At 43.4% G+C, this 14,915-nt stretch overlaps 1 protein-coding gene across 1 annotated transcript; it reads right to left on the bottom strand.

Moving 5' to 3' along the window:
• Nucleotides 1-11,405: 11,405 nt before the first annotated feature.
• Nucleotides 11,406-14,243, bottom strand: LOC121334209 (chondroitin sulfate synthase 3-like; the record flags this gene model as incomplete). The annotated part of the gene is made up of 2 exons (XM_041401129.1): nt 13,333-14,243; nt 11,406-11,689 (listed from the first exon to the last, which is right to left on the bottom strand). Coding segments are annotated over exons 1-2 (999 nt in total), but the record flags the coding sequence as incomplete, so codon positions are not given.
• Nucleotides 14,244-14,915: the final 672 nt, after the last annotated feature.

Below are 14,915 nucleotides of genomic sequence, written 5' to 3' on the forward strand. Positions count from 1 at the left end.
GGGGCCTACATTATCAGCCAGTTCTAGGCACAACAATTGCTATAGTAACAAAGAGTCTCCAGAGAAAGTTAGTAACAACCTGACAAGTATTTAATGGTCTTTATCATTATTTGCTCCCCAAAGTGGAGTAAAAAGGCTAATGCCAACTTAACTGCAACTTAACTGCATTACATTTAAAAATATAAATAAATACCTCCACACACATATTTGTATATACACGTCTACACACATACAGAGAACTTCAACACCACGTCCTGTTTCCAGGCAAAAACTCATGAAAGAAGTCCTACTTGTGTGGATGAAACCCAGCCACAAGCAGCTGACTCATAGTAGCTGTTTTTTAGTTTGCCAAACTCAAAGGCAAGTCAGTCTGCCTCTAACCCACCTCCTTCCAGTATTTCCTTCTCCTGCTCTGAGCATTCACACAATCATAGAATTTTCAAGGCTGGAAGAGACCTTCAAGGTCAAGTCCAACCATCCACCCAGCACTACCACAGTAACCCATAAACCACATCACTCAGCATCAGATCCAGATGCCTCTTGAACACCTCCAGGGACAGCAACTGCACCACCTGCCAGGACAATCTATTTCAATGCCTGAACACTGTAACAGTGATAACTTTTTTTCTAGCACCTAATCTGATTCTCCTGTCTCAGCTGAAGGCCATTTCCTCTGGTCCTGTCACTACAGGGACAGTAGAAGTGACCAACCCGACCTCACTACAGCCTCCTTTCAGGGAGCTGTAGAGAGCAATGAGGTCTCCCCTGAGCCTGCTCTTCTCATGACAAACAAACCCAACTCTCTCAGCCGTTCCTCATAAGATGTGTTTGCTAGACCTTCCATGAGCCTTGTTGACTTTAACTGGACAAGCTCCAGCACCTCAGTGTCCTGGAGGTGTCAGAGGGGGCCAAAACTGGACTTGAGGTGTGGCCTCAGCAACGCCAAGTACAGGAGGATGATCACATCCCTTGTCCTGCTGCCACACTGCTCTTGGTTCAGGCCAAGCAAGATGCCACTGGCCTTCTTGGCCACCTGGGCACACCGTGGCTTGCACTGAGCTGGCTCTCAGCCAGCGCCCCAAGTCCCTTTGCAGAGCAGCTCTGAAGCCAATTCTCCCCAGGCTGTAGTGCTGCGTGGGTTTGCTGAGACTAAGGGGCAGAACCCAGCTCCCTGCCTTACTGAACCTCATGCAGTGGTCCTTGGCCCACTGACTGAGTCTGTCCACATCTCTGTAGAGCCTTCCTACCCACGAAAGGATCAACATTCTCACCCGTGCAGCTTTGCACAGTCTACAAATTTACTGAGGGTGCCCTCAATCCCCATGTCCAGACCATCAATAAAGATGTTAAATAGGACTGGCATCAAAATCAGGCCCAGGCAAGCAGTTCTAGCGATCAGCCACCAACTGGATTTACCACCATTCACCACAATGGTCTGGGCCCAGCCATCCAGTGTTTTACCCATTAAACAGTCCACCCATCCAAGACATGGGTAGTCAGTTTTTCTAGGAGGAGTACAGCTAAAACAATAAAGCCACTGCTGTTCAAAACATTTTTCCAGCCAAGAGTTAGGAGGCTCAGGATGGGCAAGTTGTTAAGCATACTGCAAAAGAATCTTAGCTCACTCAAGGCTCTGCCCCACAAAGACTGTATATGTTTTATACATCACTTCCATGACAGAGCTGTCACCTTCAAGCATACATGTCAGCACCACAGCATGGCTAGGAATTTAAGAACAGAAAGGTGTTTATTCTTGGACTTAATAGACTGAAAACTAAGGGTAACAGATTTGGAAGAGGTGACATGAGCACCAACTTCCTATGGAAAGGATGGAGCCATGCCCAATGCATAGTTTTGATACAGAATTCTTTCTTGAAAGTAAAAACAATAATAATTTTTTGCAAGGATCTAACAGACAGACTCCATAACTCTAAGCAAGCCTCAAACATTAAATCCCACCAAAAAAAATGCATGTACATTTACATGTCCCTCTTGGATCCCTCAGTATTATATTTTTCAAAATTATTTTGTACTATTTGACCATATTTTCTGTGGTAGTCAACTACCCTCAGTTAGGTGCAGTTTTCCCCCTACCATATGAAGATAAAGGAAACTACAAAAATATAGCACAGAAGAAAAGGATGCAGAATACTAGCATCTGCTTCCATTCCATCTTGCAGGCCAGATTCATACCTAACAGATTATTTAAAAACAACAATGAAATATATCAAAAACATTTTAAAAAACTGTTTCATTTGCTGAGTTAGGCACTTTCCTAAAAGCTTAGTCATCAGCTACGGTTTTTTTTGTAGCTAAATTCCCTGACTTCTGGAACTCACTGCACTTCAGAAAATTTTTCCCCAAACTGATAAGAAATGGCATAAAAAGTCATTGTGTTTTGTCAGGATCAACAATAGGAACTTGTGCAATTCTAGCAGGATAAGAGCTGGTCCATAAGATGGGCCTTTTCATGATGAAAAGTCATTATGATAATAGGTGTACTACAGCCTGCAGCAGTAAAGAAAAAGCTTTCAAGGAAGGCTTAAAAAAGCTATGTTAAATTGAAGGCAAAAAAATACATTTATACAGAACAGAAGGACACAGATCTAACTGGAAAGATAAAATTTAAAACAAACTGAAAGCTAAATTCTTTAGCTTTACAGTAGAGAGACTGCAGTAACTACTTAGAAGCACAGCTTATTCTCCAAAGGACTTTGATGCCCCCAGAAGCTTGGTTATCACCTAGGCACAAGCTTTAAACATATGTGTATGTACACATGCACATTTCCGTGCATGCAGAGTTACAGTGTATGCCTCATGTACCAGCAAAGCCCACATATATTTCCACTGCATTGCAGCCACATATACTGCTAAAGAAATGCTGCATTTCTTCAATGCTTTTGTTCGTCACCATGAGGAGCTCGTTCACAGATGCTGCACCCAGAAAGGACCCCATGAACAAGCTCTTCTCTTATACCAGCAAATGCAGAGTCAACAGAAGCACTGTCCCTGGTGATCAGATTTTTGTCATTCAGATGTTAACTTGCCTCTGAAATGTTTGTAAAAAATAATAATAATTAAAGAAAAAAAAAAAAAAAAAACCAAAAAAAACCAACCAACCAAACAAAAAAAAACAAAAGCAAAATAGTTTAGGTACTCAAATGTTTTAAAAGCATGGCAAAGCACTTGAAAGCATTCCTGAAAGCATAAAGTATTTCAAAGTAACAAGCACACACACACACACACACACACAAAAAACCCCAAACCAACCAAACAAGAATCCTACCATTCTATTTTAAACTTATTAAAATGAACAGTCTCAAGTTTCTAAATAAAATATCACAAACCAAAAATTAAAACCAAACAATCTGTCCAGTCAGGACTTCAGCTTTCAGTATTCAACTGTATGGTTAAACCAACATACTACAGAAGAATTATTTTAAGCCTTTTTTAAAATATTTTTAAGCGCTCATCTTACTAAATGTAAAACTTCAGCCAATGTGTTGAAAGTGTATCTCAAGACTACTACATAAAAGATAATAGAAATGTAACTCCTTTCCTAGGTTCATTTTAAAACTAAATCATACATAAAACAGCATTCAAGAAGCCTGTATCAGCTACCAGGCTGCTTATCCTCCTCCAGAATTTCCTAAAATTATACCTCTATTTCAAGATGTTCTTTATTTTCAAAAGTATATGCTTTAAAAGACTTCTTACAGGCATGCCAAGAATCTCTGCTTAGAGTAATACCCAGAAGCTAAAAATATTGCAGCAGGGGTGGAACTGCACTTTTATTTGCACCCCAGTTCCAAATATGTACTAAAAAGTGACCAACCTGGCACTCATCTTGAGCTTAAATCAGTACCCAGCACTGGTCTGATGGAATAAACTCCTCAAAACTGGCAACTCTTGCTACGATGTTAATACATGAGGTATTCTTCAAGTATTTTGTGTTATTACATGCAATGAAGTAACTAAATGAAAAAAACACTGCAGAGAATATGGTACAGCAGCATATGCTGATGATGAGTTAATATATGCCTTCTCACACAAGAACTGAAAAGAGCTGGCAAGCGCTTTGGTAATGAGAACCATAAAATAAAGCAAGAAGACTTCAAATGATCCAGCTACATTTTATGCCTAGTTGTCTACCTGAAGAAAACCCCCAAGAAAAAATACTGGAAGAGTAGCTAGAAAGGTTATTCCTCTAAAAATGACATACCCTACTCCAGTACTGCACTAGGTTTCAAGAGTACATTTAATAAGTTTTTATTTCAAATATTTTTTGTAACTCCCTCTGTTTACAACTTCCAGCTTCTCTCTTTTGTGAGCATTTTATATTTCAGTAGAAATATGTCTTTTGATCTCAAAAGATCTGAAGGTGGAAAGTCAAAGTTATGAAAAAGTTATCTCTGTGAGATTTTTCTAAGTTGGAATTACAAGACATACAAAGAATAGCCCAGAACAAGTAACAAACCCATCTACACTGGGGGTCAGGAGGGAGCAGGAGGAAACAACTTGTGGACTAGCTGTGTCTTTGAGAAAACTAAACACACTTTAAGTAACTCTCTACTATTCCATTTCAACTAACCATTCATCTTCAGAAAGGGTGAAGTAGGACAGTTTAACAAAACTATTAGCCAAAGCATGACCAATTACCACAATCAGATCTGTACATGTGAAATACAGTTATTTTAGAACTTGTAGGAAAGACAAAACTTTGAAAGCACAGGTAATTCTGGAAATACCTATAGAAACAAATGCTTCCTGTGTGGTTAGGTTTACTTGATTTTAAGGTAAAGGATATAAAACTATTTCAGAAAAAAAAAAAAGTAAACATAAGGGTTTCATCTTGCTTTGCTTCACAAATTCACTTAAACTTGGCACTAATGCAGTTATTCACCTGTTATTCTCATTCTAAAAATCAAGCTTATTCCTTGTACAGTAATAGGGCACTGTAAAGTCTGATGATCTGGTGAGTTTAAACACGGTAAGTCTTACAACAGTTGTACCACAATTTCATGAGCTCATGACAAACACTCTTAAATACTTGAACACCTAGACTTCTGCACTAGACATCTGTGGAAGTACCACCTAGATATATACAATAGCACAAAAGTCTTGAGAAAATATTTCCAACAAAATTACAGCAAACTTGAGGGAAAAAATCTACAATGGTTAGCTTTAAACATTCAGAGACACTGAGAATGGGTCAGGATACCCATATGGATAACAAAAGACAGGTTTCTAATAGTTTAGGAACTTTTTTTCATCTTGTCTGTGGGATCCTTTGGTAAGTCAAACAAGAACTTATTCTTGTAAGAATAAGTTCAACTTATTCTTGAACTTTTTAAGGAAAAACTCTGAAATACTTTCTTTAAGAATAATCAAACATTTGCAACTGACTCAAAAGCTGTTAGCTAGCTACTCAGTCCTCCAAACAAAGGGCTGGTGTTAGATAAAAAAACATTGGAAGGAAGGTGTAGCCATGCATTCTTCATACCAGGGGCATGAAAATATGCCCCAGAGTCTTTCAGCAGCTTGGTAACTCAGCACCAAGTGTCACAATTACACAGCTGTAAAACTCCAAAAGCACACAAGTAATATTTCCTCTTGGGGCAGGGCAGAAAACACAGGACACTAAACTTGAAACCAAGACAGGAATGTAAGAGACCTTAGCACTCAACCAGGTGAGAAATGGCCCTTTATCTGTTGGCTCCACATATCAGATGCCCTCATACAGTGGACCACAGCCATAGGTTTGTGTGTTCTTCCGCACATCTCCATGGTAGCTATGGGAATGTTATCCATCACAATAAGGACACCAGAAAAGGTATCCCCAGCTCTTGCTGTGGTCCTGAGCCGCAGTGAGGAAACATGACTCAGAAACATGCAAGTACCAGGAATGACACTGCTTTCTCACCATGATGTTCCTCAACTTCCCAGCCAAGCTGATCTTGATCTTGACAGGATCAAGAAGATCTCAGAAGACAAGGAACCCCCATGATTCATGAACCCAAGGGAGGCAGGGCCCTCAGGCAGCCTCTTCAAATTCCCCACATAAAAGAGCAAATGAACGACAGGAGGTTATGTAGAAAGCCACAAGGGAAAAAAAAAAAAAAAAAAAAAAATCTGCACTGCACAGTCAGGGCTGGCAGCTCAAGTGAGGACCAGGCAGAGGGACACATGGCAAGAGTAATGACCCATCTTAGCACCATGGTTAAAGTAACAGAATGTGCATTTAAGGATTTACAGTTATTTGTATCATGTACACACAGAAACACTATACTACAATAGTATGATTTTTCTAACCAGGTGAGAATAACATAAAGTAAAGAAAATTGATATGTACAGTTAACATCACTAATCGGACAGATGTTGGTAACAAACAGCTAAGACAGCACACAAGTAATCCTGTACCAGAAAATGTCCATTTATGCAAAAAGTTATAAGGCCTCTGAGATCATCTGATTTCTCTTCATATACACTCAGAGACCCCTACTGCAAGGGTCCACTCTTCTATGCATTTTTTATTCTAGGATCACTGATGTTTTTTTAAAGTATTGGCTGCATTTATGTAACTACCTAATTACGCTGTCTGAATTCAGCAACTTAAGTGGGGGTGGGGCACTGCTGCTTCAAGATTGATCATTCCAGTACCCAAAATGAGCAAAATACCATCCTATCATCAAAGACAGCCACACCTCTAATGCTTCTATTTCGTGCAGGGTTGAACTCAAAGCTTAGTACCGATCTTCACCAAAGAGAGAGATAAAGCCTTAAATGACAGATTAAAATACAACAGGAAGGAAGTATCAAGTTAAAACAGAAAATATAAAGTATTTTTAGAAGAAGAGACGTAAAATGGTTTACAAAGTTCTAGTACCACCAGAGACAGTCAAAATACCAATGCACTGTAAAGGAAAAGTTTCTGAGTACATAGCTTGATCCAAAGAGGCATTTTCCCATGACATTTACTGCAATATTTACTGTAACTACTGGGAATCAACAACAAGCAGGATAATAGAGAGCTTTTTTACTAAAAGAATGTTGCAGTAATGAGACTGTATTCTATGGCTGTCCTTGAACTTTGGAAACAAAGGGGGGAAAAAACAGTGGGAAAAATAGATATATAATTTATGTGGACTACTTGTATGTACAAAGTATCATATTTTCTTTCAACATCAACCTACACAATACCATAGGAACAATACTGTATATGATGCTTTGGAGGAATGTAGTTTTTAACTCTAAAGTGAACATTGCAAGCACTGGATTTGATAATCCTTATGAGTCTCTTCTACCTTAAGACACTCTATACTATTTTAATCCATAAAAAGGGAAAAAAGGCTACAAAAAGAAAAGCTTTGCAAGCATTTGCATGTTACAAATAAATCAGTCTTTAGATGTTTTTTGTTGCATTTGACATTTTTTATTTTCTAAAAAAAACACATTCTCTGATAGTATTTACACCCTGACAAAGTCTTCTTCAATTGTTATAGCCATTTATTTCATACACAGCATTTCTTTTAGTCATCTTATGGAACTACACTATTTGATTTGTTCAAATTTCAGGTTATAAATTACAAAATGGTCTTCTGAAACCCAAAACATATTTTTAAAAGGGGAGGGGGGGAAGAAAGAGGGAAGAGAGATAAAGCAATCAGACCTTTATTTCAAATCGTCCTCTATACTCAAATCCCTCTTAAACAGCAAAACAAGGAAGTACACAGCATCTCAGCTTTTTAACTATGTTTTCAAAAGAATAGAAAACATATGACTCACTAAAATCAAGAAAATTTCTTCATTCCTTTAAAATAAAAACATTCAAAAGCTTCAAAATTAGTGGAAGAGAGTGAGAGCTTGAAATACAGATTCTGAAAACAAATCAAAAGGCCTTTTCAATATTTAGTTTCTGATTTGAGGAAGCAGAAGATGCTTACCCAAAAGCACCTTACAAAAATGAACAGACTTTTTACAGAAATACTTCAGACAAATTTGTCAGGTTTATTACACCTCAGTCATTACAGCACCATCAAAAATAAGGGTAAATTAAAACATAATTGAAAAAATATACCAGAATAAGGATGGATCTTCTGTAGAAAGAAAACGTTCCATCCAAAATACACTTCTGGCTGAAGTGATACCTTCTCATGAAGCAAGGAAATGAACTAGATTAAGGCTACAGTTTATCTGTTGCTTCCAGACACTTTGAATCTAAGCAGCTGTCAAGACAGCAGTTTGACACTTTGCTAGTCCTTTATTCCTGGCTATGACCACCTCCTTTTCTCCTGATGCTCGTGCTCAGCAAAGTGGATTCTCCCCTGTTCCAGCTCACCACAGGGCTGCCCAAGGCCAGCAGAACAGGACAGCAACCAAAAAGAGACACTAACCTGAGTGTCCTCCTCTTTCTGTCCTCCATTTTTCACAAGGACCCTAAAAACACTGCCATTAGATTCCCTCTCTCAGCAATCTAATGACTAATTCTTTATTTAGAGTGGAGGAGCTCCATCAGCAGACATACAGAGAGGCTCATCACCCCAGCCATGAGTCACTTGGTACGTGGGAGTCCCAATTTACACCTGGCTTCAAATCTGGCAGAACTAGAATTTAACTGTAGAAAGCTCAAAACATAAGAGTGGCTCACTGCAGGCCCATAAATATCTTATTTTCTTATTCATTCTTACAACAACAACAACAAAAAATTATTTTTTTTTTTTTAAAAACACCAAAGTTGTTACCCTCTTCTTGTCAGCAAGCATACTATGCATATAAGCTACCATATGCTTCTGGGTAGCCCTAAGTAGCCACAGAACAAACTCTGACAGGCAGCCAGTCAACTACACCAGCTAAGCCATCCAGCAAAGATCAAGCATTTCAGGTTTTCTCAGCAACTCTTTGACTTTCCGATCCAGTTCTTAGAAAAGAAATATAGTAAAAAATGAGGCAACAGTGATTCAACTCTTCTGGAGCTAAAAAGCTTCTATGAATTTTAATGTAATTGTTTCCAGCTGACATTGGTCTTCACAAATACATACAGAATACAAATTATTTATCTTACTAAAATCAATTAAGTTCATCCTAATCTTGCAGCTCAACAGGACTCGGTTTATTACTTACACAGAACAAGAGGACAAAAGTGCAATTGGCTATACAGGAAGTCCTGGCCCCAATCTTAGATTTTGTGCACAGGTATCTGAAGGAACATTCCCCTTCTAGCACATAGAGAGCATTTCTGATCTAACATGGGAATGACAAAGCACACAGAAACAGTTTCAGTGCCCCAGGGAAAAAATATCACTCTTTTCACCAAATAATCTAGCAATCTGCAACACACAGATCTGCTCAGGTGGAGTACCATACTGTTGCACAGCACAAACTATGCCAAAGCACAAATGCAGCTTCTCTTTCCTGACACCCCATTTCGCTCCTTCCCATCTAAATAGGTTTAATGCTGGGATAACATCCTAAGCAGCTTTGTCTTAATCATCTGCATTTTCCCAAGCAGCTTCTGCACTGGCAACAGAGTCAAAGATTCTTCAGAATCAGACAGAAATACTGGTCAGAAATTAGTAGGGACTATTGCAATGCCCAACATATTTTTTCTTCTTCTATTCTTTATTACACAGATCTAGGTCCTTCAAGAGCAACTGACACCAACTGGTGTCGCTCTATTCCAGATCCCATACAAGCATGAGTTTTTTTTCAAAATGTTTGTTTTCAGGCCTCAATTCTACCATGAAAAGCTGAGCTTCTGGGCAGTCATATAAACCAGTCTCCAAAACTGTATTTTTTTGTTCCATCCCCCTTAAGATCAGTGCCTGGAGCCAACATTTCCTGATATTCAGCATCAAAATAAATCATAACCATGGTGACAATACTATTGGTTTTCATCCACAGATTTCTCCCCAAGTCAAGCCACAAAAACAAAAACAAAACCCCTTCTCTGACACAACTGTCAAGGCAGAATCTTAATGCTGCCACCTGATACAGATCAGCAAGCATCACATACCCATAAGGACTGGAAAATAGCTTTGTACAGACATAGCCCAAACACATCAGAGCATACAATTAGGCTGCAGATGTCTGATTAGGAACCACTAGTACTATATAGTTCTACGTGGATTTCCATCAACACCATAAATGCCTTCCCTTCTCTGCCAGAGTAACAGGTACATTTTACAGTAGCATTTACAACACATAAGGAAATAGGCTCAAAAAGCATATTTGAGTAAAGTAAATTTGGCCCTCTAAGATTTCTACCTAATTAGCATTTTCTTTTGTTCACCTGCTTACATACACTGTAGTCTACCAAACACATTTATAAATGGTCACCTTTCCCTGGACCATTCAGAAAAATGCTATTACACAAGATTAATTTTTTTTTCTGACTTTTTGACACTAAATACCACATAGCCTCTTTCTGTGGCCCATTTAAATGGATTTTTCCTGATTAATGAGGGAGTGCCACAAGAGCAAGCACATATTAATATTAAAGAACTGGTCAAAATAAGTGAAATAATATTAATCATATTAGGTTTCACCTTTTACCCTTTCTTGTAGTTGCATGCTCAGCCTATTTTTATCTATGAAGACAGTCTTGCAAATAAGCACAATAATTCTAGAGAAACCAGCATGAATTTTAATTATGGCATTGCAGATAAACTTTTTGGGTACTGCAAAAGACCCTCATTACTTTAGAAAATGCTACCACGGAATGAAGTAATTTGTTCCTAAAATTACTTCGGCATAGGAAAATTTTTTACACTGCATGTATTCCTAATCCTTTTTAATGGTGTTCTATGCTAAGAAAAACACTATTAAAATTGTATCATAGAAAGGCAGTATAACAAATTTCATTTCTGTACAAAATAAAGACAAACCCAGCCAAACAACACCTATTTCTGCTTTTGTCAATAACAAACTTGAATAAGATACATCTGGGTAATTAAGAAAATACAGACCATTCTTCAAATGCTACAATGTATTTTAAGAGACTGTGATGCAGAGCAGATATGCTTCGTACTTATCTAAAAACCTGAAAATATCTGCTTAAAACAATCTGTCCTGAACAGTATATATCAAATGTAACAGCTTCCTGTCAAGGATTGTTTTGAAACCCTCTAGGTAATGCTCTAGCAACTTACAGCATAGCAACACTTACAACATGGCTGTAGTAAATTGTCACCAATGAAAACTGTAAGACACAAGTAGAAATAAATATTATTACAGCAATATGCTGTTAATGTTTTCCTCTCTTTTTTCTTTATAGTCTGCAGTTCACATCCTGATGCAAGCACTGGAAAATAATTAAGGTGGAAAGAGATTGCAGATACAGCTACTTACCTTGCAAGATGAAAAACTCTGTAAACAAACAGCACACTGCAATTTACATTGTCACTTACCTCATAGGACCAAACGCACTGAGTTCCTCCAAACCTCCGGACACACCTGCCCACTTCCACATCCTCATGAGTGGTGTACATTTCTCGAAGACATTCACCTATATGTGGCACCATCCTACGGAGAACTTCCCGGCTGAAGATCATTCCTGGCCCTCCCATGCAGAAATTTTCTCCAGGCTCCAGCCCGAGTTTTCCAAGTTCTTCAATATTACCCAGACCAGTCTGCCCCAAATACAGAGGTTTACTGCTGTTCAGTGAGCGAAGAAACTCCTCCAATTTTTCACCTGACAAAAAGATAAGATTAATGTTATTTCCCTGACCACTCTGCCAGCCATCTCTTTTCCTGCACTCCAAGCTTTTATAAAAATGTAACAGGTACCTGAGACTGTCAGAGGAAATTACTTCCAAAGCAATATCCTAGACCTCGCAGAAAACATCCTTAGACAAGTTAACAGGTTTTTTTAAATTAACATTACAATGGCATTTTCCTTCCAGCCACAAGCTGGAATAAGATCAGAACTTAATTTTTGACAGTGAACTTCTGTTCAAACAATACGAATGGAAAGCACTTCCTAGTATAAAAGTCCCTAAAGTTGAACAGTTTGGACAATATAGTTCCAGGCTGGGGAGGAAAGGGAGTGTATGGGAAATACCAGGTAAGATTTAATAGGATTAATTTTTGAAAATACCAGAGCAAATCTAAATTAACTAAGAAAAACAGGTTTGATTACAGACTAATTCTTGGAAAGAAAGTTAAACTTTTGTTCATTTCAAATAGCTCCAGTGCTACAATGTTTATCAGCACTTAGCTAGTTATTTTAGGAAACATTAATATTTAATTGAAATTAAAAGTTTCTGGATAGGTTTAATTTCATACCATGTAATCAATTAAAGACAGGTTCAGTACACCTTTGAAATGAGCTCAAAGAAAACACAACTTTATGCCTGCAACTGAATGTATATACATATATACATGTATATATGTATATACATGTATACACTTGTCATTCACCTGCAAGTATTTGACAGGTGAATGACAACTGATGAGCAGGCAGCCTATTACACGATTCAAAATTAAGTGACAAACAGAGAAGGGTACAGTCACCACCAATGAACTTACAACAGTGTAAGCAACCAAGCTCACAACCTGGGCTTATGCTTTCAACTTCAGCTTTCCTTTCCTCAGCGCGGGACACGGCACAAACAATGCCAGCCTCCAGCGCAGACCAAAAGGAAGAAGGCTGCAGAACATCACGTCCTAACGGTGCTGTGAAACTCGCACGGGAGCAAGGCTGGTGCTTCCCGGAGGCGCCCGCTGCACGGAACAGCAGCTTCACTTGGAGCCCCGGCGGCTGCGCTCGCCCAGCCCAGGGTCGAGGCAAGCGAGGAGCCTGGTACCGGCGACAGCAGCACCGCTCCTAGGAGTCCCGCACGGGCTCCTTTGAGGGGCCGGGGCGCGGCACGACCGCCAGACACCCTGAGGTCGGGTCGTGAGTCCTGCAGTGCCCTCCGCGCCCGGTCGGACCAGACCCTCTCCGCCGGACCACGGCGGCGGCTCGTCCGCAGGATCGCCGTGGAAGCGAGGGCGGGGACGACAGAACCGGGACCACACGCCCATCCACAGGACCGCTCACCGAGCCCGGCGAGGTCCAACCCGCAGTTTTGGCTCTCCAATGAGTCGCGGCCTCCGCAGAGACGGCCCGGCCCGGGCACGCCGAGGTTCCCTCAGGGATGGGGCGGCCCCCCATACCCCGCACACCGGGGCTGGAAGCAAACGGCGGGGCAGTGGCAGGTCGAGGCGCCCCTCGCTCTACCCGCCCCAGGAGGGAACAGAATCTCTCCCCGACCCACAGGGGGACTCCGACGGACTCCCAGACACCGCTCCCCTTCCTCCCTGCTTCCCGCCGGCGGGATGCGCCCCGGTCACCTTTTATGTAGACGTCGTCGTCCGCCCGCATGAACCACTCGTACTTGTCCAGGTAGTGGTCGTGCATGTACTTTATCATCATGAAGGACTTCTTTTGCGGCGGGTAAGAGTCGTCCACTCCTGGCAGGGCAACGACGGGCAGCGGGGGCATCCCGGGGGGCGCGGCGGAGCCCTGGCTGGAGAAGAACTCCACGCGGCCCGGCACCGAGGGTGCCCACGTCCGTTGCGCCGCCACCGCCCGACTGCCCAGGTACTTCTGGGCCGTCATCACCCCCACGTAGAGAAAGTTGCGGGGCTTGGTACAGCCCTGGGCGCCCCCCCAGTCCCCGCTCCCGTTGTGGCTGCCGCCAGGCCGGCCGCTCCTCTTCTCGCCGCCTTCGTCCTCCTCCTCCGGCTCCCCTTCCCCGCCGGCAGCGGGGCTGGAGACCGTGCCCTCCGCCGCCGCCGGCGGCAGCTCCCAGGGGCTGCTCCTGAAACTCGTGCCGCCCAGCACCGCCGCTGCCCCCGGCGGCGCCTGCTGCCCGCCCGCCGCCGCCGCGCCCCGGGCCGCCCCCGGCCCCGCCGCGCGGCCGTAGTAGGAGCAGAGGCTGGCGCCGCGCCGCTTCTTCTCGCTGAGCTCGGCCACTCTAGGGGCGATGAGCCAGGAGGCGGCGGTGAAACCCAGCACCAGCCCCAGCACCACGCTCAGCCAGGGTCTCCGGGATCGCGCTGCCATGTCGCCGGCGGGGCGGCTCCCGGAGCAGCACTACCGCCACCGGCGTCCCGCTGGAGGCGACCCCCGTCCCGCGGCGGCCTCAAGCGCGGCGTCTCCCGCCGCGGCGGCCCGGGCGGCTGCGCTGCTCCCGAGTCAAACTTCTGCGGGTGGAAGGGCGGCGGAGCGCGAGCGGCGGCGCCTCCGCTCCGCTGGCACCTTGTCCCCGCCGCGGCTGGTCCCTCCCTGCCCCTCCCACCGCTCAGCCTCCTCCGCCCCGGCCCCCGCGCAGCGCCCGCCGCCTTCCTCCGTGGCTGCCGAGCGCCTCACCCCGGAGGGCGCCGTCGGCGCCCAAGCTGCGCCGGAGAATTGGCGGCCGCCGCCGCCGCTCCGGAAGGAAACGATTTTTTTAGATCCCTCTCGCGGATCATCCCCGCCGCCGCCCCGACACCCGAACCGGCCCCGCCGTCCGCTGGCGACCCTCCTGCCCGCTGGGGCGGGGGCAGGGCCGGGGCAGCCTGCCGGGCGGTGCGGAAGGGCGGGGGCCGGCGGGGCTGCCCTCGGCAGCCTCGCTTCGCCCTGGATCCCCCGGTGCGTCCCGAACCCGCCGTAGCAGCGGGCACTATCCGAGAGCGGCCACGGGGCGCCGGACGGGACCGTTCCGCCCGGTCGTTTCCTCCAGAGGGGTGGTCCTGGAAGGCAGGTCCGGGGTGTCGTGTCGGGAGGAGAGATGCCCTCCCCGCTGCCTCCGCTCTGGCCTCTGCCTTCTGCCCTCGACAGTTAAGAACTCCCCATCTAAAAGTGCCTTTTCCCTGTGGCGTGGATTTCCACTGCCTGGGTATATCATTAGTGTAAGGTATTATTGGTATTGTTAATTTTGCTTTGGTTCTCA

Source organism: Onychostruthus taczanowskii, unplaced genomic scaffold (genome assembly GCF_017590055.1).
Source record: "Onychostruthus taczanowskii isolate IOZ18803 unplaced genomic scaffold, ASM1759005v1 scaffold186, whole genome shotgun sequence".
Lineage (NCBI taxonomy): Eukaryota > Metazoa > Chordata > Aves > Passeriformes > Passeridae > Onychostruthus > Onychostruthus taczanowskii.